Source organism: Leiobunum rupestre, chromosome 10 (genome assembly GCF_980474605.1).
Source record: "Leiobunum rupestre chromosome 10, qqLeiRupe1.1.hap1, whole genome shotgun sequence".
Classification (NCBI taxonomy): Eukaryota; Metazoa; Arthropoda; class Arachnida; order Opiliones; family Sclerosomatidae; genus Leiobunum; species Leiobunum rupestre.
Window position 1 is genome coordinate 18,449,927 of NC_143393.1, and position 25,653 is coordinate 18,475,579.

General features: G+C 34.0%; 1 protein-coding gene across 1 annotated transcript; it reads right to left on the reverse strand.

Moving 5' to 3' along the window:
* Nucleotides 1–261: 261 nt before the first annotated feature.
* Nucleotides 262–15,955, reverse strand: LOC149924939 (cytochrome P450 2C44-like). Its single transcript, XM_090159733.1, has 8 exons — nucleotides 15,641–15,955; nucleotides 12,921–13,045; nucleotides 12,397–12,503; nucleotides 4,350–4,654; nucleotides 1,852–1,961; nucleotides 1,145–1,400; nucleotides 549–736; nucleotides 262–493 (listed from the first exon to the last, which is right to left on the reverse strand). The coding sequence occupies exons 1-8, from the start codon at nucleotides 15,898–15,900 to the stop codon at nucleotides 321–323; spliced, it is 1,524 nt and encodes a 507-aa protein (XP_090015859.1). The 5' UTR covers nucleotides 15,901–15,955; the 3' UTR covers nucleotides 262–320.
* Between the last annotated feature and the right edge of the window lie 9,698 nt (nucleotides 15,956–25,653).

Genomic DNA, 25,653 nt, shown 5'->3' on the forward strand with positions numbered 1-25,653 from the left:
TATCAAAATTTTTTTCTTGTATTTAACCTCCCCCTGCTTTAGACTCACGTTTCTTTTAAATTCAAACTGATCTTTTATTTAAATTAATTTATATTACATAATTAACAAACAAACCTACATCAATTTTTTTTAAATAAATGTATGACACGTAGCTTAGAATAAATGAACAAATATTCGCGTCGTCTTTCCTGCCGTATTCATCGTGCCCGTACCCTTTTCAAGGTCAACGTCATTTACTTCTCACAAATAAAATTTTCAAGGTTATATTTTTTATAGGAATTTTATTTCGATTGAGTTTTTGACAAAAGTGATACTGTTCGCTATCTGAGTTGCAAGCGGATAAACGGTTTAGCCACCATCTGCGTAGCCATACTCATTTCTTCCAAACTGACCCCTTTCGCCGGCGGTAGGAAACGGAATTTTTGCAACAAGGAAGTGACGAATAGAAATACTTCTACTTCGGCCAGTTTGTCACCGGGACAGTTGCGTTTCCCTTGAAACGTCATCGTTAGTTCGTAATAATCTGATGTAAATGTTACGCAATTTACCAACTGAAAAAGGGACTACCCTTTCCGAATTGACGATGGATTTCAAATCTTCGGATAAGAATCTTTCTGGTCTGAAATTCTCCGGGTCACCCCAGTGGGCTTCGTCGTTGTGGACTGACCACAAGTTGTACATGACCATAGTGTCCTTCGGTATGACGTATTTGCCCAGTTTTACGTCAGCCGCGGTCCTATATTTGAGACTGAAAGGTTAATTACTTCTCGTAGGAAATTCTATACGTATAAGGAATGTCTAAGGAAGATGGTAAGCGTGGTTTAGAGACGAGATTTTCGTTCGCGTTATGATACGCTATACTCGTCCTCATTCTGTAAGCATTTATGTAACTAGGCCAGTTTCACGAAGGACGTAATAAATACCCCGGGGCCCGAGAACTTTAGTGTGAGAACAAATCTATTTTCTGGTAAGTTTATTTTTAGAATGAGCGTCTTCCATTATTTCTTCGCGGCGGCGGAAGCTAGCTATGGCTTGTAACGTCTTAGATTAACACCGCCCGTTGAATTCGCGTGGTAATGGAGCCTTAGACATTCAGAGTGTATACGTATATAATTTCCCGCTTCTCGCGCGTATTTGTTGTTACCAATGAGGATCCGCGGTTGGCGCTAACGTCTTGTATCGCATAACTTCTAGAATCAGGGCCTGAACCAAGATTAGTTTATCCCTGTCCTTCCACTCAGGTGGCTTCTCGGGGCCCAGGACAGAGACGATTTCATTATGAACCATCTCCTGAATCAGTTGGTGGCGTGCCAAACATAACGTGGTCCATTCCAGAGTGCTTCGGATTGTTTCGCTTCCGGCCGTTAACATGACTTGACCATTACCCAACAAGCTACTAACTATTAAGTCCATTAAATACTTAGTCAGACTAATTAACCAAAAGGGGTGCGTTCAAGTAGGTTTGTTTGGCTAGAATATCACCTATAGAGGGCGAGCTGAAAAAAGTTATTCAAAACCCGGAAATAAAGAGGAAGCTTAACCTCTGATTTTTCGCTGACAGATTACATTGCTCGATATTAAAAGGAATATAAACTCCAAATAGTTCTTTCCGGAAGACCCCAAAGCAACAAACCATTTGACATTAACCATGTAGGAGGGAGTCGACAAAATTGAAACCTTTTGGGCTGGCGACAGATATACTGGATTTGACTCGCAAGAGGGAAATAATTTTAAAACGAACAAAACTGGCCGCCTTGTTAGCAACAAACAGCACCCAAACATTTCAATGGTATCTGGACGTTAAAATGGGTCCCTGTAAATTAATTAGTCTGTGGTAACGGTAATACTTACCAGAGAAACGTGACGCTTCCCCCTTTTGTTGGATTTCGTTCAAGTAGTAATCAATGTAGTCTTTCTTGTCATCTTGGTCGAAAGCCTTTTGATGCTCTTCTACCTCCTTTCTGCAACCGTTGCTTATTTTTAGCCATTATTTCAAATGAAGTGGATTAATTTATATGCCTCTTAAGTGTATCAGTTCCCTATTACCAAGAACGTATATATGTATAAGAACGTTGAACAAAAGGCATCGCTTGGGCCATGATTTAATCGGTATCAACTTTCAGAATTATAGCTCCGCCCTAAAATCCACGTGCAGCGTGCGCTTGAACCAGAAACGGTTTTAACCTTTAGCGCGCGGTTTTTTGGGCGAAGTTATTCTGTAACCGATTGCATCATGGCACCAGGCGCCAATTTGATCGTTCAACGTTCTTATACATATATACGTTCTTGCTATTACTTATATCAAAAGTGACATAATTACCAAAAGTGTGTCAATCGGAGCTATTTCTAATGAATGTTACGAGCGAAATACAAGTTAGGAGGGGAGAAGGGAAAGTATGCCTTGGGGAGGGAAGGAAGAAAACCAACAAATAACGCCTCATAGTGAGGAACGGACCAACTAAGTAGCACTGGTCAAAGTTAGTGTATTTTTTGATTTTTCGTCATTCTGTGGAGATGCTATCGCCATCTACCTACGATATAATACCCGAAACTAAAAAAAGATCCAGAAAGGCGACAATAAATCGTGACATATTACGGAGCTTTGTTCCGGGATTTCAGAATACAGTATTACGTTTCTGCGGCAGGGCCGGATTAACACTATCAGAAGTATATAATATTGTAACATAAGTTTGTCACTTAGGGGAATATTTTACTGAGAGCTAGTAACGAAGTGATGAGTGACGTCATCACAAGAGCAAAATCCCCCCTAGTGAGGCGCTGTCAAAGGCTACGTGTGACGCGGGAGCAAGCGGACGCAAAACGGCGACGAAGCCCGTAATGCAGTCTGTCTTGTGAATAGCTCTCAGTAAAATTTTTGCGTGTGAAGAATAGGAAGTGTCACACTTATGTAAAAATATTATACACTTATAAATAATAATAATAAATGACACTATTGGAGGTTTAGTGCAGAGTAGATTTGGGGGCCCCTAAAAAATTCAGACCTTACTTTTTGACTCTATTAACGTCAATGAAGTTATAAACAAAAAATACCAATAGAATGGAAAAAACATTTATTTCGAACCAGTGTCTTGGTACACTTGGCACATGACTTAATACGGCCCTGTTCTGCGGTTGCAAATAGTTCGAGTCGGAGTAAAAACATTTTTCCTGTGGCCCTTTTAACATATAAATTGTGACTAGCAGACGACAAAATCCGATTTGCTCTCTTTACACCTCCTTTTCAGGAAGGAGTAAAAAGAGCAGTGGCGTAGCAAGAAATTCGTCAAAGGGGAGGGGGTCGAGCAGGGGTGGGAATTTAGTACAGTCAAAGGTAGGCCCAAACGGGTTCTGGACCCGGAAACCCCCCCCCTTGTCTACGCCACTGAAAAAGAGTAGCCCTAAAATCCTGGAACAGATGAATAGTTTATGGTATAGAGTCATTCTCAGCCCCGGGACAGGCGAATAGTTCGTTTTAGGGTTAAAAGAGTACACCTTTAGTTCGAGAACAGGCGAAAAGTATTCACCTATTATAGTTTTCCCAAGCACTCCAGAAACAAATTTCCCAAATTTCTCTACCGTTTCTATCACGCACTCGTAGACGAATGAAATTTTAAGATAGTAGGTGGTTTTTTTTCGCCAGTCCGAGGACAAAAAGTGTAAACTTTTGACCCTAAAACGTTTTATTCGCCTGTTCTCTGGTTAAGATTTACGCTGTCCCGAATTTGGTTCGCTTGTTCCAGAGCTCTAAGGTTACACATTTTACTCCTCCTCGAAAGGAGGTGTAGAGGGAGTAATCTAGCTTTGTGTCTGCTTATATAGAAAATTCGTCTGCATAAATTTCGTTTCACGAAAACATGACCGGTTTAGAACCTCTTCACATGTGGCAAGCTTTTATTAACGAAAATCCAATTGTTAAATGCTATTTAATGGCTTTAAAAGATGCTCGATGACTTAGGCCTAAAGTGGTGCCTTGGATATTAGCCTAGTTGATTATTATTATTATTATTATTATTATTATTATTATTATCATAAGTGTATAATATGACTGCTGCAAGGTTACATTCCCTTCCCATCGTGGGAATGTCTAAGGCCCCCGAAGGCACTTTGCCTAAGGCGGCTACACTAGAACCGAGGGGTAAGACACTCTGCGAACTCGGTGTACACTGCCGTACCTTTGACAGTGCTAAAGGGAACTTGCGAACTCTTGGAAATATGTACCTTTAACAGTGCTAAATGCACGAACTCGGTGTACAGATTATCTGAGACTGTCTTACCCCTCGACTAGAACCAGCAATTAATTCAACAAAATAACACACTTATGTGACATAGTTCTAAACTTACGAAATTACCTGAGAGTATGCTCAAATTTGAGCAACGTTTTTCTAAGTTCTTTGATGGATGGAACAAATTTTCGGTACATTCGACTGAGCAACGGGAAGAAGTAGGGCAGTCTTGTCTTTTCGAAATAGTCGAACAGATCGTATTGGAATTTGCTGAGGATTTTCGTGGTGACGTGTTGGTTTTCCGGTGTTTTGTTGCCGCAAATGAGTGCGATAATGACGCTGTTAATGGCCGGTGACAACAAGTCTCTGACGTTCACGTCGCCTTTCCCCGACAAAGATTTCATCGTGTCGATGGTTATGGATATTTGTTCCTGTCAGAAGAATGGATAGTGTACTTATTTATACCAAGGATTATGTTAAGACGATTTTTAGCGTTTCTCACGGTCTGTTAGTATGTTCATCGATGTTCATCTTATTAAAGGGCAACGCAAGGGGCCATCTAGGGGAGTGCTTGGTTTGGAACTATGTTTTCTTCTACAAGTTGTAAGTTGGTTTTCCAAGGAGGATTTAATACCTCGCGAAAACTTTATTCTCGCGTGGAGGTTGAAACATTAGGCCTTGGACGCGGTAAATCTCTGCCGCTAGCTTCACCCAATGAGGTAGAATAAATAGAGATCCAAACAAATCTGGCATTCGCGGGACACGTTTTATTTGAGAAGCAGAATTAGGCTTAAGTTTCAACTTTATCCAATCGTGTTGGCGCCATCTGTTTCTATACACAGACACTTTTGACACATATATTAAGGTTTAGTTTTCCAATAACACGATAGATGGCGCCAACACGATTTGATTAAGATCATTTACTAGGCCTAACTCTCCAACTCAACAAATACTGTTCCGCGAAACGGTAGGTCCTGGAAGGCGGATTTGGATCTCTATTTATTCTACCTCATTGGCCTCACATTGGATTAAGAAAATTCTTAATCCAAGGCCTCACACACTTGGTCCTATATCCCGTCTCCATTAACAATTTCCCTATCATTATATCCCAACAGAATATTTATCTTTGTTTTATTACATTTCGTTAGTATGAAGGATCCGATTTGTCGGTAAGCTCGGAAACTTCACTTTCCTCGGCCATTTTCGCGACTAAGGAATGCGTGGATTTTGCATAAAAACCGCGAGAGGCGCATTTATACAAAATAAATTCGTCAAATATGGTTCTTCTTTTTTTTACAGCGGGAAAGACTATAGCAGATAGCTCATGCGCAGTCGTTCTTTTTATCTATAAGATAATTTACCCCCTGCATGGTTACTTGCGTTGCCCTTTAAGTGCAAATCAAATTGGTACCTCATTGGTTTCTTAAAACGTCTTCCGAGGCGATTGAAGGGCGCTCCTCCGAGTGAAGGGGAAAACTAGACCATGGTACACGCGGATCGTCTCAAAATAGTCTTACATAAAAATCTACAGTTTATAAGTACATTTCACATAAGTGTGAAGTCAAATATGATATAGACGCATTCACATATTGCCTACAGGAAAATATGCAAAACGGGGTGAAATCCACCCGAGGTAGATGGCGACACTATAAAGTTTATGAAAAATAAACTTTTTTAAAAAGTTATTAATTAATTACTAAATTATCGTACTTTAAATTCTTATTAAAAATATATAATTTTTGTAATTTAAATTAACAATTAATTTTAACAGAAGTTAACACTCTCCGCCATAGATGGCACTATAATACGAGTTTAACTATCCAATCAGGGAAGATAATTTTGTATTTTAAATCTCGACAAAACCGTTCTCCACTAAAAACTGAAAACTTTCAAGCCCCTCTTTAATCCATGTTTCAACCAATTGTTGAAAATCAAAATTATGACGTCGTGCTGCTATCAGAGCGCCATCTACTAACAAATAACGCCATTACCACGTTACCTCGGATGAATATTACCCCTTTAAAGTCGTCTTTGTCCCTTAAAAATTGTAAATCGATCTATAAACCTCGTACCCTATAGGTTCGCCTCGCGCGTAGTCAAGAACATTAGCTCCATAGTTACCATGGTAGTCAACTAAAGATAAGACTACGGTTAACTTTAAACTTTTAACAAATAAACTACTAAACGAAAATATTGTTTCTTGTAGATTAGCACTGATTGTAGCCACACGTTGTTCGATATTAGAACGATTCCCACAAAAATATTAAACACGTTCGAAATACCGTACTATGTGGAAAGGTTTCGTGATTCTCTCGGTAGGAGCACTAGTGGGCGATGTAATTTGAAGGATGTGGTTTTTGCTTATGATTCGGGTTCTGTAGTTCCAAGGAGGATAGTAGGGAGAGCCGACTCCGTATGTTTTTTGTTAAGTGACTGGTAGACCTGCTGACACTAGCGGCCCCTGGTTAGCCTGCTGAAAACCATTAGTTGGTCGTCTGCTAAATCGGCTGTAACAAAAGGCGGTGAATTTAAAACAAATCGAAAGTTTGAAACTCTAAACAAGAACTCCAATTTAAGAACACGTTTATCGAAGCTTAAAAAAACTATAATATACTTTTTAAATGTATAAAGATCAGTTTATTGCAGGTAAATAAACGTTTCTTAATGTATTTTAAATGTGTTTATCTAGTTTTCTACTAGCAGCATCGCGTTTCGAGTTTTTTCTGACTTTTCCTGTTCGTGTCTCTTTTTTTGCTCTCTCTTTCCGTTTCTTTTCAGGCTCTTCAAAAATCTTACGATTTTTTAATCTCACTTCATGATGCAACCTCAATCGCAGATAAAGCTTAATTATTTTAAGTTTAATTTCATGACAGATATTTGGGAAATCAACTTCGTTTAACGAAGCTGAAATTGTTTCTCCTATACCTGTCAAATAGGTAATTTTCGGAAAAAGGCCTTAAAAATTTATTATATTTTTTTCAACTGTCTCGTATACAAGTACTAGCTATGTTCTTTCACCTTTGGCTTCTACCCTTTGACCACTGCTTGGACTAGATTCTAAAAGAAATTTAGCTTTTCTTGGAGTTAGACTAATTCTTGGTCTAGATAATGAACCTGATAGCAAAAATTGTATTACCCTACAATTTATAAATACTCATGCTCAACTATTTTATTACCCATTACAAATGTGGCTCTTTGACTACTTGGACTAGAATCAGTTGCCAAATTAGTCTTGTCGCGCCTCACTAGATACAGTAGGTATTAAACTAGGTAATGAACCTGAAAAAAAATTAAAATTAAAATAATTAATTAATTAATAAAATTTTAAATTTTAAATTTATTTATTATTCAGTAGTTTGTAAATAAAAAATAGTATAAATGTTTAGATGAAATAGTATTAACGTTAAAATGAAATACTGGAAAAGTATATAATGCAAAGCATGTAAAAATATTAGTATATATTATGAAAACTGGGTTCGAAGGATGAAGCCTGCAACCGACTAAAATGGTTTTCGATACCTCGACAGTTATAATAGTGAAGTTCTACTTGTATAAACATGGCTTTTAGTTTTACCAGAATCTGTACTAGGCTCTTGCAATTCTTGATTCTTATTAGTAGTAGTTTCGATCTATGTTTCAGAAATATACAATATATATATATATACCATTTTGTACAGCTTTGACATTAACTTGCACATACCCGGAGCTGGGGTTGAAAAACTGACTATTTTCAAAGTGCTCGCTACAAACCTTTTTTTTCTGAACTATATACACATAGTCCTCTTTCCCAATTAAATCTACCCTATCCGAGTTTTCTATCCATTTTTTACATGTATTTTACATAAAAATATATCAATGAGCCAAGGCTTACGTAAAAATAAATAATTTATTATAACTAACCTCTGTTTGTCTTTTGGGAAGCCAAAAAAAAATTCCCGTCTTTAATTTACCCTGTGCGTTTTCACAATTTAAAAAAGTACAAGATTTTCCACCGTAATATTTCCAATTTGAGGAAATACTCTTTTATTTTTTTGTCTTTCGTCAGCCATCATGAAATTCTGATTGCATCCCCCCCCCAAAATAAAAATAGTTCAGCATGGTAACCAGGGGGCAGCAGGTTCGCGTTTCAAAAATCACTTAACACACTCCAAAGGCGGAGTCGGCTCTCCATGCTATCCTTCTTGGTAGTTCTTAGTCGAAGGTGACACATTTATAGATATTATTTATAGACTTATGGAGCTATAGATCTTTATTGGCTTAGCGAGTTACTTTTTCGGTGTTATGCAAACTTGTACTATTTAGAGCTTATGCAGATATTTATACACTTATAGGTATTTTGATGTTTATTTAAAAAAAAACGTTCTTATGAATTTTAATTTTGTCTGTAGCGAACGCTAGACCATAGGCGCTACCTCGAAAATGTTAGGGCCGTTACGCCACCTAGACTCGTTTCGGTCGCTAATAGACTTATTGAGTTACTCTTTCGAGCTGTTGGAGATATTTATAGACTTATGGAGTTTTTTGTTTCGAGCTGATGGAGATATTTATAGACTTATGGAGTTACTCTTTCGAGCTGATGGAGATATTTATAGACTTATGGAGTTACTCTTTCGAGCTGATGGAGATATTTATAGACTTATGGAGTTATTCTTTCGAGCTAATGGAGATATTTATAGACTTATGGAGTTACTCTTTCGAGCTGATGGAGATATTTATAGACTTATGGAGTTACTCTTTCGAGCTGATGGAGATATTTATAAACTTATGGAGTTATTCTTTCGAGCTGATGGAGATATTTATAGACTTATGGAGTTACTCTTTCGAGCTGATGGAGATATTTATAGACTTATGGAGTTATTCTTTCGAGCTGATGGAGATATTTATAAACTTATGGAGTTACTCTTTCGAGCTGATGGAGATATTTATAAACTTATGGAGTTACTCTTTCGAGCTGATGGAGATATTTATAGACTTATGGAGTTATTCTTTCGAGCTGATGGAGATATTTATAGACTTATGGAGTTACTCTTTCGAGCTGATGGAGATATTTATAGACTTATGGAGTTACTCTTTCGAGCTGATGGAGATATTTATAAACTTATGGAGTTACTCTTTCGAGCTGATGGAGATATTTATAGACTTATGGAGTTATTCTTTCGAGCTGATGGAGATATTTATAGACTTATGGAGTTATTCTTTCGAGCTGATGGAGATATTTATAGACTTATGGAGTTACTCTTTCGAGCTGATGGAGATATTTATAGACTTATGGAGTTACTCTTTCGAGCTGATGGAGATATTTATAGACTTATGGAGTTATTCTTTCGAGCTGATGGAGATATTTATAGACTTATGGAGTTACTCTTTCGAGCTGATGGAGATATTTATAGACTTATGGAGTTACTCTTTCGAGCTGATGGAGATATTTATAAACTTATGGAGTTACTCTTTCGAGCTGATGGAGATATTTATAGACTTATGGAGTTATTCTTTCGAGCTGATGGAGATATTTATAGACTTATGGAGTTATTCTTTCGAGCTAATGGAGATATTTATAGACTTATGGAGTTACTCTTTCGAGCTGATGGAGATATTTATAGACTTATGGAGTTACTCTTTCGAGCTGATGGAGATATTTATAAACTTATGGAGTTATTCTTTCGAGCTGATGGAGATATTTATAGACTTATGGAGTTACTCTTTCGAGCTGATGGAGATATTTATAGACTTATGGAGTTATTCTTTCGAGCTGATGGAGATATTTATAAACTTATGGAGTTACTCTTTCGAGCTGATGGAGATATTTATAAACTTATGGAGTTACTCTTTCGAGCTGATGGAGATATTTATAGACTTATGGAGTTATTCTTTCGAGCTGATGGAGATATTTATAGACTTATGGAGTTACTCTTTCGAGCTGATGGAGATATTTATAGACTTATGGAGTTACTCTTTCGAGCTGATGGAGATATTTATAAACTTATGGAGTTACTCTTTCGAGCTGATGGAGATATTTATAGACTTATGGAGTTATTCTTTCGAGCTGATGGAGATATTTATAGACTTATGGAGTTATTCTTTCGAGCTGATGGAGATATTTATAGACTTATGGAGTTACTCTTTCGAGCTGATGGAGATATTTATAGACTTATGGAGTTACTCTTTCGAGCTGATGGAGATATTTATAGACTTATGGAGTTATTCTTTCGAGCTGATGGAGATATTTATAGACTTATGGAGTTACTCTTTCGAGCTGATGGAGATATTTATAGACTTATGGAGTTACTCTTTCGAGCTGATGGAGATATTTATAAACTTATGGAGTTACTCTTTCGAGCTGATGGAGATATTTATAGACTTATGGAGTTATTCTTTCGAGCTGATGGAGATATTTATAGACTTATGGAGTTATTCTTTCGAGCTGATGGAGATATTTATAGACTTATGGAGTTACTCTTTCGAGCTGATGGAGATATTTATAGACTTATGGAGTTATTCTTTCGAGCTGATGGAGATATTTATAGACTTATGGAGTTACTCTTTCGAGCTGATGGAGATATTTATAGACTTATGGAGATATTTATAGATTTATGGAGTTATTCTTTCGAGCTGATGGAGATATTTATAGACTTATGGAGTTATTCTTTCGAGCTGATGGAGATATTTATAGACTTATGGAGTTATTCTTTCGAGCTGATGGAGATATTTATAGACTTATGGAGTTACTCTTTCGAGCTGATGGAGATATTTATAGACTTATGGAGTTACTCTTTCGAGCTGATGGAGATATTTATAAACTTATGGAGTTACTCTTTCGAGCTGATGGAGATATTTATAGACTTATGGAGTTATTCTTTCGAGCTGATGGAGATATTTATAGACTTATGGAGTTATTCTTTCGAGCTGATGGAGATATTTATAGACTTATGGAGTTATTCTTTCGAGCTGATGGAGATATTTATAGACTTATGGAGTTACTCTTTCGAGCTGATGGAGATATTTATAGACTTATGGAGTTATTCTTTCGAGCTAATGGAGATATTTATAGACTTATGGAGTTACTCTTTCGAGCTGATGGAGATATTTATAGACTTATGGAGTTACTCTTTCGAGCTGATGGAGATATTTATAAACTTATGGAGTTATTCTTTCGAGCTGATGGAGATATTTATAGACTTATGGAGTTACTCTTTCGAGCTGATGGAGATATTTATAGACTTATGGAGTTATTCTTTCGAGCTGATGGAGATATTTATAGACTTATGGAGTTACTCTTTCGAGCTGATGGAGATATTTATAGACTTATGGAGTTACTCTTTCGAGCTGATGGAGATATTTATAAACTTATGGAGTTACTCTTTCGAGCTGATGGAGATATTTATAGACTTATGGAGTTATTCTTTCGAGCTGATGGAGATATTTATAGACTTATGGAGTTATTCTTTCGAGCTGATGGAGATATTTATAGACTTATGGAGTTACTCTTTCGAGCTGATGGAGATATTTATAGACTTATGGAGTTATTCTTTCGAGCTGATGGAGATATTTATAGACTTATGGAGTTACTCTTTCGAGCTGATGGAGATATTTATAAACTTATGGAGTTACTCTTTCGAGCTGATGGAGATATTTATAGACTTATGGAGTTATTCTTTCGAGCTGATGGAGATATTTATAGACTTATGGAGTTACTCTTTCGAGCTGATGGAGATATTTATAAACTTATGGAGTTACTCTTTCGAGCTGATGGAGATATTTATAGACTTATGGAGTTATTCTTTCGAGCTGATGGAGATATTTATAGACTTATGGAGTTATTCTTTCGAGCTGATGGAGATATTTATAGACTTATGGAGTTATTCTTTCGAGCTGATGGAGATATTTATAGACTTATGGAGTTACTCTTTCGAGCTGATGGAGATATTTATAGACTTATGGAGTTATTCTTTCGAGCTGATGGAGATATTTATAGACTTATGGAGTTATTCTTTCGAGCTGATGGAGATATTTATAGACTTATGGAGTTATTCTTTCGAGCTGATGGAGATATTTATAGACTTATGGAGTTACTCTTTCGAGCTGATAGAGATATTTATAGACTTATGGAGTGATTCTTTCGAGCTGATAGAGATATTTATAGACTTATGGAGTTATTCTTTCGATAATCCTATACCTTAATACTGTCTTCAACTTCGAGGTTGCCCATTCCAACATTTCTCAACGTTTCTTGGATGAATCGTCTCTGATCTTTGAATATTTTGCCATCCATAAGCGCGATATCTGAAATACATGTACATGATTATTATGGTTTCGTGTAACCATAAGTATCGTAATAACAATAAGTATGTCAATCATCAAAAATTATCATACTGATTCTTACAGCTATTGCCGAGGGGTACGACATTTGCATTTTGGGTTACTATATTTGAAACTTTTTTTAATAATTTTCCATATAAAGTTTATGGGAAGGAAACACTTGAATTTTAGATTTTGTGGATTTTTACCACAATAGTTTATGGGATTTTGGCCAATGTCCGACTTCTGGGCTAATGCGCAATCAGGGTTTAGTTAAAGTCTTTAAAGACAGAGCCACCTAGTGGCGAGAGTGTTAGTATCAAAAAACGGTTATCTCAGCAAATTAGCATTAAAACAATAGGAAGTGGTTACTTAATTGTGTAACGTAATTAAGTTTCGTACGTGTGCTTTCGTCGCTGAAATTGAACAAATCAGGTGGTCTGCTTGTGAATTCGTCCATTCGTCCGGATTCTTTCTGAGCTTCGTAACCGTTGATTATAACCGTATCTATTTCTCCCAGTTTCAAGCTAAAAAATAACACAGTGTTACCACGTGCTGATATTCTTAACAGGGTTATTACCCTTTTAAGAGGTTGGATTATAACCCTATACTAGTAATAGAAACGTGTCCTACAATAGGCCAGCTGGGAGACTGTTTTATTTTGATTTGTAAACAGCTAACTATAATGCACATCAGGAATCCATACCTATACTTGGAATACTTATGAACGCGGCAGAATTTCGTCTCAATGTGGCTGACGGTTTTTTGGACGTCACTATGTTAACTTAACAAACAACAACGTGAGAGGGAAGCGCGCGCAAAGGGGATTTTTAGTCTTACACGAGCCGTATAGGCTCTTAGTAAGACTCCTGGTCTCGCTCTGTTGTCCGGCGTCCGCCGCCGCCGCCGCCGCCGTAGGCATGACACGGCACGGTAGAAATCATACTAAACTTAGAAGAATCCTCGCACGCGATTGCGAATAACAGCCACGCGAGGAAATCAGCCTCTAGAAGTAACAATCAAAAGCTAGAAGAATCTTCCTACAACTCTTAGAGAAAGAGACACGGGAGAGTCACATGACACACAAGAGAGGACGCGGGAATCGTCACTGCGTCTAGACTGGCGCTGGGGTAGAGCTGTACCGCGAAATGGCTGGGGAGAGGACGCGAGAATCGTCACTACGTTTAGACTGGCGCTGGGGAATATTAGTTTAATAAATATATGTACACTCAAATAAATCGCCGTGCTTATTTATTTTTGGCTTAGTTTAACTCACAAACCCTTACAGTAAGCTCGTGTAAGACTATTATTTGGGTCACGTGACCCACTTGTTTCTCTCGTAGGTGGGGGCCACGGGTGGGGTGCATTTGGCCGACTCCGCATTTGGCCGACTCCTCATTTGACCGACTTTTCATTTGGCCGACTGCTCATATGTCCGAATGCCCATTTGGCCGACAGCTCATTTGGTCGACTTTTCGGTCGGCCAAATGAGCAGACCATATGGCCGACTACTCATTAGGCCGACTACTCATTTGGCCGACTACTCTTTTAGCTGAAATTCTGGTCGGCCAAATGAGCAGCCCGTTTGACCGACTGCTCATTTGTCCGACTACTCATTTGACCGACTGCTCGTTTGGCCAACTGCTCGTTTGACCGACTGCTCGTTTGGCCGACTGCTCGTTTGGCCGACTACTCATTTGACCGACTGCTCATTTGGCCGACTGCTCATTTGACCGACTGCTCATTTCACTGACTCTTATACTATAGCCTGTCCTTATCTATGTCTTTAGTGTTAGGTTGACTTATAGAACGGGCAATGTATTCTAAGTATTGGCGCCTGACGGCGCCGCGCACTCACTTCGCTCGAGCGCTGGGGGGCCGGACCGGCGCCCCCCCAGCCCCGTTCTTTATAACCAAGCTGGGCCTTCTAAAACGCGACCTAGAGGACAGTACCTAGCCAAACGCACCTAGTATCGTCTAAATGACATATGAGCAGTCGGCGAAATGAGTAGTCGGCCAAATGAGTAGTCGGCCAAACGAGTAGTCGGCCAAACGAGCAGTCGGCCAAACGAGCAGTCGGCTAAATGAGTAGTCGGAAAAATGAGCAGTCGGTCTAATGCACTGTCCATTTGGCCGACTGCCCATTTGGCCGAATTCTCAGTCGGCCAAATGGACAGTCGGACAAATGTTCAGTCGGTCAAATGAGCAGTCCATTTGGACGACTGTCCATATGACCGACTTCTCAGTCGGACAAATGTGCAGTCGGCCAAATGGACAGTCGGCGTAACGTGTATTTTGTGGTCGGCCAAATGAGAAGTCGGCCAAACGAAACTCTCCCGGGGCCGCAACGCCAAAGCCGTCAGAGTGATCTTACCATAAGTGATACGGCAGGATTAGCATTCCAAGTAGAGATATGGATAAACTCGTGAAACAATAATAAAATATATGATAAAATATACTTCTTCTAAAAACTTAAAAAATAAAGAAATATTACAGTAATATTTATTGGAAGCTATAGATATCTTTACTCAACCTCATTTACTAACGACGTAAGTTAATATATATGTTACGGCAATAATGATAAAAGAGGATGAAATATTCGGAAAGCTAGTCCAAGTTGTCGTCGCCATCCAAAAAGCTTGCGTAATCCAACCTCCTAAAATTTAACGTAAAAGACCACGCCTTCGTAGTTGTAGTTGCGGTCATTAGATATCGCTGGCGTGGAAATCCACTCATTTCCTTTCTTATAGTCTTGGTAAATTTTATAACTCAAGTTGTCTTACCTAACTTGTTTTACTTATATCGATAGTAATCGTTGACAAACACAGATGGCAGTATAAGATTTCCGATTCCGCTAATTTAAATTTTAGTCGCAAGTATCGCCGTCTACCAACCGAAATTTAAATTGAATATATGCAAGCTATCTGCTCATTTTATACGCCATATATATTTAACAGGTATTAAAGTAGATGACATTAATTTTTATCTAAGCTCGAAGCGTATAGTAACTTTTAATTAGTTACAAGCTTTATTACTAGATGGAAGCACACTCTCTTGTGTGTATTTTTCACCTTTCTATTTTTTAAAAGCTGACGCTTTTATAAGTCCAGTATTCAATTTACCTGAAGAAAGGTCCGTATTTTTGTCCTAGACGGTGGAATTCTCGATGAAAATCTTTCCCCCAAAGGAAGGGAAGGTAACCCACGATGGGAAGACCTCTGGGACCAGGTGGTAGGGACCGATTCCTCCATACGTGTTTCACTAATTTCGACACTAGTAAACAAACTAGTAGAGCCGTTAAGATGGACGGCATGGGTTGATTCTTAAACCTGCCTTCGACAAACATCAGGGCATCGGCCCAAACTTCCGCTACGTCGACCATTTTCAACGCCTCCCTCTAAACAAAATTTTTTTATCCCACTTTTTTTCTTAAATCTTATTCCTCGAGTATAGATAGAGCTCCCTATTGGTCATTATACACTGCATATACTCTGTACGCTTGTATATATACCTAATCATATCAGCTCAAGGTTATTACATTTACATCGCCGTTTTTAGTGATACAACCAGAAGAATATAAATACTACATCGGCGGCGTCGGGTCTAGTACACTGTAGCCGATGCCGCCGTGTTCCACATAACTCTCAAAGAATTAGGCTTAGCAGGGTCAGGGATATCCCAATATAATATTTTAAAACTGAGCTTAAAAAGTTAAACATTTTCCCATTTAAGTGGTTTTTGGCGATTTTCGACTCTAACTCTACATACTTTTTTAAATTAAGAATGACTTGGTTGGAAATTATTTTTTCAGTTAGTACTGATCATTTCTAAACTACGTTTTCGGTTTCATTAATAAATTTTAATTTTAAGTGAGATTTCTGGCCAATTCGCACTTGAGATATTTGAATTTCGTACCAATTATTGAGATGTTTGAATATCGTACCAATTATTGAGATATTTGAATATCGTACCAATTATTGAGATGTTTGAATATCGTACCAATTATTGAAATATTTGAATTTCGTACCAATTATTGAGATATTTGAATTTCGTACCAATTATTAAGATATTTGAATTTCGTACCAGTTATTGAGATATTTGAATTTCGTATCAATTATTAAGATATTTGAATTTCGTACCAGTTATTGAGATATTTGAATTTCGTACTAATTATTAAGATATTTGAATTTCGTACCAATTATTGAGATATTTGAATTTCGTACCAATTATTGAGATATTTGAATTTCGTACCTAATTTCCAAATCCAGGTTCGTCTAAAACTTAATAGAAATTAACGTGTTCGTGTTTCGCTACCTTATTTCCAAAACCAGGTAACTTGGAAAATTCGGTTTGTTTAAAAATTAATTTAAATTACGGTGTTCGCGTTTCGCTACCTTATTGCTAAAACCAGGTTACTCAAAAAATTCATTTTCGATAAAATTCCTCTTGGATTTATTAAGTACAAGATGATTGAAAATTGGTTCAAATTTAAATTTAAAATATATTTAATACATCGGGGGATTATGTGTTAGTTTCGAAGTCAAAATAACTAATAGAAATTTAGTTGGTTTATTTTCGCTTGTTCCAGGATTTCGGAGTAGGGTAAGAAGAGTAACGCTATGACGTCATTTTACTCCGATTCTGTGTGGTAAAATGTTTTTCCAAAATGGGTGCCTGTGGCTTTTTTAGCAGATAAATTCTGGCTAGCAGACGATAAAATTTCTCCTTTACACCTCCCATTTCAGAAGGAGTAAAAAGAGTAGCCCTAATACCGTGGAACAAGCGAATAGATTAAGGGGCGGAGTAATTATCATCCCCGGGACAGGCGAATAAAACGTTTTAGGTCAAAAAAAAAGTCCTAGAACGGGCGAAAATAAGCCAACAATGGAGGATAATATTTTCAACATATCATGAACACGAGCCACGAGGCTATATACTTCAGGCCACATCTCTGTTAACCCGAATACATTTTTGGTCGGACATATTTAGCGGGTCATTTTTACGTGTCTTGTGCTTTATTGACTTCGCCGGTAGCCAATTGATGTGTTTATTTGGTCGCTTGATGACTTAGGCCTAAGGTGGTGCCTTTGGTATTAGCCTAGCTGATTATTATTATTATTATATTTGGTCATTTGGTAAATACAACGTTATCGTTCATAATGGAACGTTCTAAGACCATAATTATTTGTACATTTTGAAACCTCCTTCCCACGTTCAATTTCGGTATTATCTTCGTTATTATAGGACCGTAGTTATTTGGTCATTTTGAAACATTTAATTTTGAAACATTTGTGGTTAACATCGAAACTTTTCCCCGATGATAAAAATTTTGCTATCTTAGATTTTTTAACTTTAAGGGCTTAAAAATGTGTCATTATAAATAATATTTCGTTTAATAATTCGAGTCGAATTAATTTTAACTGATTCATCTCTCCCTATGGATATAAATTGACACGCGAAATTATTTTTCCGTAGTTACCAGTTTAGCTTTCATTGTCCCAATTCAACATTACCTATTTAATTTTTCATATTAATGGAACCTTTCGCGATATACAAGCTTGGGCCCTCATTTGAAAATGCCACGAAAACCGCCTTAGCAAATTTAGGGGTAGAAACTTTGTACTCGGTGATATTTGTAAGTTAAAATTATATTGACCATGGATACCCCAGGTAGCAAATTAACTTTAATATTCAGTTCATATTTCGTGTAAGAGTTGATGTAACGTTAATGGCAAAATATGATCGTTGTGAAACGTTGCTATGGAGTTTGAAGTACACCAAATAATTTCATTGTAGTACGCTTGGCACTTGATCCTATCTCACGAGTATTTCACTGGGTGAGAGATAACGCGCGCGTGCGTGGATTACCCGGGAGGCGCGGAGCACGCATGCGCGGTTAATTTGAATTTAAAACACGGATTTGAGTGTTTTGACGTCATGGAATATTCGTTGTTAAAATGACGTAGAATGGAAATATTTTTAAACTTCATTTTAATATTATTAGCACGTAAGTTTTAAATTCGATTATCATATTTTTATACCTATATTTACATATTGAAATTGTTACGCATACATGGTTCCCATTTAATATTGGGATATTTATAGTAATAAATACATAGAAAAATACTATAAAAGTTCAAAACGTATAAAGAGTCCTTCAAAGTACTTTAAAAGGATTTTATTTACGAACTAAATCCATATTTTTTTTTCAAACTAAGAAGTTAGTTTGTATGAAATACTTACTAATACCTGAAAAATTGACTTTATAGTGGATAATTAAGTATTTTTTCAATCCTTTTACCTATATTTACATATTGGAATTGTTACAAAAGGTTCTTTTAAACGTAACTTAGTACATTAATTTATTTTGGAAGTTAAAAACGTATTAAGAGCCCTTCAGAGTACTATAAAAGGATTTCATTTACAAACTAAATTAATATTTTCTTCAAACTTTCAATTCGTTATAATTTGAATTTAAATGAAAACATCATGGATTATAGGTGCGTAATCTACTATTAGACCGAACGGATTAAAAAATACTTAATTATCCACTCTAAAGGAATTTAACTTTAAAGAGTATCTTCGATTATTGTTTTTAATTTTATTCAAGTTCAAAACGTATAAAGAGTCCTTCAAAGTACTTTAAAAGGATTTTATTTACGAACTAAATCCATATTTTAGAAGTTAGTTTGTATATAATACTTACTAATACCTGAAAAATGGACTTTATAGTGGATAATTAAGTATTTTTTCAATCCTTTTACCTATATTTACATATTGGAATTGTTACAAAAGGTTCTTTTAAACGTAACTTAGTACATTAATTTATTTTGGAAGTTCAAAACGTATTAAGAGCCCTTCAGAGTACTATAAAAGGAATTCATTTACAAACTAAATTAATATTTTCTTCAAACTTTCAATTCGTTGTAATTTGAATTTAAATGAAAACATCATGGATTATAGGTGCGTAATCTACTATTAGACCGAACGGATTAAAAAATACTTAATTATCCACTCTAAAGGAATTTAACTTTAAAGAGTATCTTCGATTATTGTTTTTAATTTTATTCAAGTTCAAAACGTATAAAGAGTCCTTCAAAGTACTTTAAAAGGATTTTATTTACGAACTAAATCCATATTTTAGAAGTTAGTTTGTATGAAATACTTACTAATACCTGAAAAATGGACTTAAGAGTTGATAATATTTGTAAATATCATTTGAAACTAATAATTTTCACGCTTTATTTAAGTCAAGCAATTACATTTTTAAAAATGAAAGAAGTTAAACAATATAAAAATTTGTAAATATTGTAAATATTTTTAGGTAATAAAGAACTTAAGAAATGTTTTAATTAAAATATCTTTCATTTTCTACTACATTTTTAAAAATGAAAGACGTTAAACAATATAATTATTCTAATATAATTTCAAATTCAGGTATTATTTAAAGTACAAATGCATAATTTAGTGAAGCAATTCTTATTTAAATACTTTTATTTAATTAATTTGTGTATCTGAAATGTATTTATTGAAAAATAAGTGGGTTTTACTATTTATCACGGTTATTTTTATATATATATATTGGAATTGTTACAAAAGGTTCTTTTAAACGTAACTTAGTACATTATATTAGTTTCGTTTTAAACTTGGTTTACGTTTTAGTTTTACTTTGCTATTCTAGAAAATTCCAAAATTCCTTTAGAGTTTATCAGTAAAACCACTTACTTTAAGTATTTTTTTTTAATCCGTTCGGTCTAATAGTAGATTACGCACCTATAATCCATGATGTTTTCATTTAAATTCAAATTACAACGAATTGAAAGTTTGAAGAAAATATTAATTTAGTTTGTAAATGAAATCCTTTTATAGTACTCTGAAGGGCTCTTAATACGTTTTGAACTTCCAAAATAAATTAATGTACTAAGTTACGTTTAAAAGAACCTTTTGTAACAATTCCAATATGTAAATATAGGTAAAAGGATTGAAAAAATACTTAATTATCCACTATAAAGTCCATTTTTCAGGTATTAGTAAGTATTTCATACAAACTAACTTCTAAGTTTGAAAAAAAAATGGATTATATAGTGAATAAAAAATCCTTTTAAAGTACTTTGAAGGACTCTTTATACGTTTTGAACCTTTTGAACTTCTAAAATAAATTAATGTACTAAGTTACGTTTAAAAGAACCTTTTGTAACAATTCCAATATATATATATAAAAATAACCGTGATAAATAGTAAAACCCACTTATTTTTCAATAAATACATTTCAGATACACAAATTAATTAAAAAAAGTATTTAAATAAGAATTGCTTCACTAAATTATGCATTTGTACTTTAAATAATACCTGAATTTGAAATTATATTAGAATAATTATATTGTTAAACTTCTTTCATTTTTAAAAATGTAATTGCTTGACTTAAATAAAGCGTGAAAATTATTAGTTTCAAATGATATTTACAAATCTTATCAACTCTAAAGGAATTTTGGAATTTTCTAGAATAGCAAAGTAAAACTAAAACGTAAACCAAGTTTAAAACGAAACTAATAACTGGGAGAAAGGTTGAAGTAAGTAACTTTTTTGATTTTTCGTTTTTTAATTTTTGAGTTCCCTATATTATTATAAACTAAATTAAATATAATTTTTGAAAATTTGTAATAAAAGATCTGCTCCTTCGTGTTTTACATATATTTAAAAACTCGAGATTTTGAATTGTTTTCAAAGCATGAAAAATATAGCAGATCCTTTGATTTTAATTGTAGTTAGTAGTTACTTAAGTATTGACTGGTACATTGGCCGCTGATACCAAAGTTAGAAAAGCGTAGACTAACCGTTCAATTCGTTATAATTTGAATAAAATTAAAAACAATAATCTAAGATACCTTTTAAAGTTAAATTCCTTTAGAGTTTATCAGTAAAACCACTTACTTTAAGTATTTTTTCAATCCTTATACCTATATTTACATATTGGAATTGTTACAAAAGGTTCTTTTAAACGTAACTTAGTATATTAATTTATTTTAGAAGTTCAAAACGTTCAAAACGTATAAAGAGTCCTTCAAAGTACTTTAAAAGGATTTTATTTACGAACTAAATCCATATTTGTTTTTCAAACTTAGAAGTTAGTTTGTATGAAATACTACTAATACCTGAAAAATGGACTTTAGAGTGGATAATTAAGTATTTTTTCAATCCTTATACCTATATTTACATATTGGAATTGTTACAAAAGGTTCTTTTAAACGTAACTTAGTACATTAATTTATTTTGGAAGTTCAAAACGTATTAAGAGCCCTTCAGAGTACTATAAAAGGATTTCATTTACAAAGTAAATTAATATTTTCTTCAAACTTTCAATTCGTTATAATTTGAATTTAAATGAAAACATCATGGATTATAGGTGCGTAATCTACTATTAGACCGAACGGATTAAAAATACTTAAAGTAAGTGGTTTTACTGATAAACTCCAAAGGAATTTTGGAATTTTCTAGAATAGCAAAGTAAAACTAAAACGTAAACCAAGTTTAAAACGAAACTAATAACTGGGAGAAAGGTTGAAGTAAGTAATATTTTTGATTTTTCGTTTTTTAATTTTTGAGTTCCCTATATTATTATAAACTAAATTAAATATAATGTTTGAAAATTTGTGATAAAAGATCTGCTCCTTCGTGTTTTACATATATTTAAAAACTCGAGATTTTAATGAATTGTTTTCAAAGCATGAAAAATATAGCAGATCCTTTGATTTTAATTGTAGTTAGTAGTTACTTAAAAAAAAAGAAAAGTGGCTAGCTGACTTGGAGCTGGTGTAGTTAAATTTTCAAAATGTGTATTTTAAATTTTGTTTGTAAAAGTTTTTTTGAAAAAGTTTAGTATTATAGTTTAAATTTATTAAATAAAATAAAATATAAATTATACATTTGGTTTAGTATTTTACTATTGCAAGTAAAATTAACAGTAATTTCAATTACTTTTTTAGTTTTTTTTTTGACAAATATGCAAACTATTTAGTTATTTCAAAAACAAATACGTCGAATTATTTGGTATTCGAAATACTATTGGTTAGTTTTTATATCTTTAATTTTATTTTTCAGAACAATTTCTCTTTGTCTAGCTTCTTCTAACTTTAATTTAGATGGCCTTAAAGCCAAGTATTTAACAAATTTTGTAACCAAGTAGATGGACCTTTAAACAATTTTTCAGTCATGTAGTCAAGGAAATGTTCAAATATACGTGTATTTGGTCTTTTTGATGGTCAAATAGCCCAGTATAGAACTGCCAGATGATAGTCAGACGTTGAGACGCGGGTGGCGCCCGTACCCCAGCGTCCGCGCCAGCTCCGTCGGTGCCCCATTTCACATTTCAGACGTCGACGGGGGCTCGGGGCACCATCAGGGCGAGGGCGCGGACGCTGGGGCACGGGCGCCACCCGCGTCTCAACGTCTGACTATCATCTGGCAGTTCCATACTGGGCTATTTGACCACCAAAAAGACCAAATACACGTATATTTGAACATTTCCTTGACTACATGACTGAAAAATTGTTTAAAGGTCCATCTACTTGGTTACAAAATTTGTTAAATACTTGGCTTTAAGGCCATCTAAATTAAAGTTAGAAGAAGCTAGACAAAGAGAAATTGTTCTGAAAAATAAAATTAAAGATATAAAAACTAACCAATAGTATTTCGAATACCAAATAATTCGACGTATTTGTTTTTGAAATAATTAAATAGTTTGCATATTTGTCAAAAAAAAACTAAAAAAGTAATTGAAATTACTGTTAATTTTACTTGCAATAGTAAAATACTAAACCAAATGTATAATTTATATTTTATTTTATTTAATAAATTTAAACTATAATACTAAACTTTTTCAAAAAAAACTTTTACAAACAAAATTTAAAATACACATTTTGAAAATTTAACTACACCAGCTCCAAGTCAGCTAGCCACTTTTCTTTTTTTTAAGTAACTACTAACTACAATTAAAATCAAAGGATCTGCTATATTTTTCATGCTTTGAAAACAATTCATTAAAATCTCGAGTTTTTAAATATATGTAAAACACGAAGGAGCAGATCTTTTATCACAAATTTTCAAACATTATATTTAATTTAGTTTATAATAATATAGGGAACTCAAAAATTAAAAAACGAAAAATCAAAAATATTACTTACTTCAACCTTTCTCCCAGTTATTAGTTTCGTTTTAAACTTGGTTTACGTTTTAGTTTTACTTTGCTATTCTAGAAAATTCCAAAATTCCTTTGGAGTTTATCAGTAAAACCACTTACTTTAAGTATTTTTAATCCGTTCGGTCTAATAGTAGATTACGCACCTATAATCCATGATGTTTTCATTTAAATTCAAATTATAACGAATTGAAAGTTTGAAGAAAATATTAATTTACTTTGTAAATGAAATCCTTTTATAGTACTCTGAAGGGCTCTTAATACGTTTTGAACTTCCAAAATAAATTAATGTACTAAGTTACGTTTAAAAGAACCTTTTGTAACAATTCCAATATGTAAATATAGGTAAAAGGATTGAAAAAATACTTAATTATCCACTATAAAGTCAATTTTTCAGGTATTAGTAAGTATTTCATACAAACTAACTTCTAAGTTTGAAAAAAAATGGATTATATAGTGAATAAAAAATCCTTTTAAAGTACTTTGAAGGACTCTTTATACGTTTTGAACGTTTTGAACTTCTAAAATAAATTAATGTACTAAGTTACGTTTAAAAGAACCTTTTGTAACAATTCCAATATATATATATATAAAAATAACCGTGATAAATAGTAAAACCCACTTATTTTTCAATAAATACATTTCAGATACACAAATTAATGAAATAAAAGTATTTAAATAAGAATTGCTTCACTAAATTATGCATTTGTACTTTAAATAATACCTGAATTTGAAATTATATTAGAATAATTATATTGTTTAACGTCTTTCATTTTTAAAAATGTAGTAGAAAATGAAATATATTTTAATTAAAACATTTCTTAATTTCTTTATTACCTAAAAATATTTACAATATTTACAAATTTTTATATTGTTTAACTTCTTTCATTTTTAAAAATGTAATTGCTTGACTTAAATAAAGCGTGAAAATTATTAGTTTCAAATGATATTTACAAATCTTATCAACTCTTAAGTCCATTTTTCAGGTATTAGTAAGTATTTCATACAAACTAACTTCTAAAATATGGATTTAGTTCGTAAATAAAATCCTTTTAAAGTACTTTGAAGGACTCTTTATACGTTTTGAACTTGAATAAAATTAAAAACAATAATCTAAGATACCCTTTAAAGTTAAATTCCTTTAGAGTGGATAATTAAGTATTTTTTAATCCGTTCGGTCTAATAGTAGATTACGCACCTATAATCCATGATGTTTTCATTTAAATTCAAATTATAACGAATTGAAAGTTTGAAGAAAATATTAATTTAGTTTGTAAATGAAATCCTTTTATAGTACTCTGAAGGGCTCTTAATACGTTTTTAACTTCCAAAATAAATTAATGTACTAAGTTACGTTTAAAAGAACCTTTTGTAACAATTCCAATATGTAAATATAGGTAAAAGGATTGAAAAAATACTTAATTATCCACTATAAAGTCAATTTTTCAGGTATTAGTAAGTATTTCATACAAACTAACTTCTTAGTTTGAAAAAAAAAATGGATTTAGTTCGTAAATAAAATCCTTTTAAAGTACTTTGAAGGACTCTTTATACGTTTTGAACTTTTATAATATTTTTCTATGTATTTATTACTATAAATATCCCAATATTAAATGGGAACCATGTATGCGTAACAATTTCAATATGTAAATATAGTAATAAAAATATGATAATCGAATTTAAAACTTACGTGCTAATAATATTAAAATGAAGTTTAAAAATATTTCCATTCTACGTCATTTTAACAACGAATATTCCATGACGTCAAAACACTCAAATCCGTGTTTTAAATTCAAATTAACCGCGCACGCGTGCTCCGCGCCTCCCGGGTAATTCACGCACGCGCGCGTTATCTCTCACCCAGTGAAATACTCGTGAGATAGGTTCAAGTGCCAAGCGTACTACAATGATATTAAAATGAAGTTAAAAAATTTTTCCATT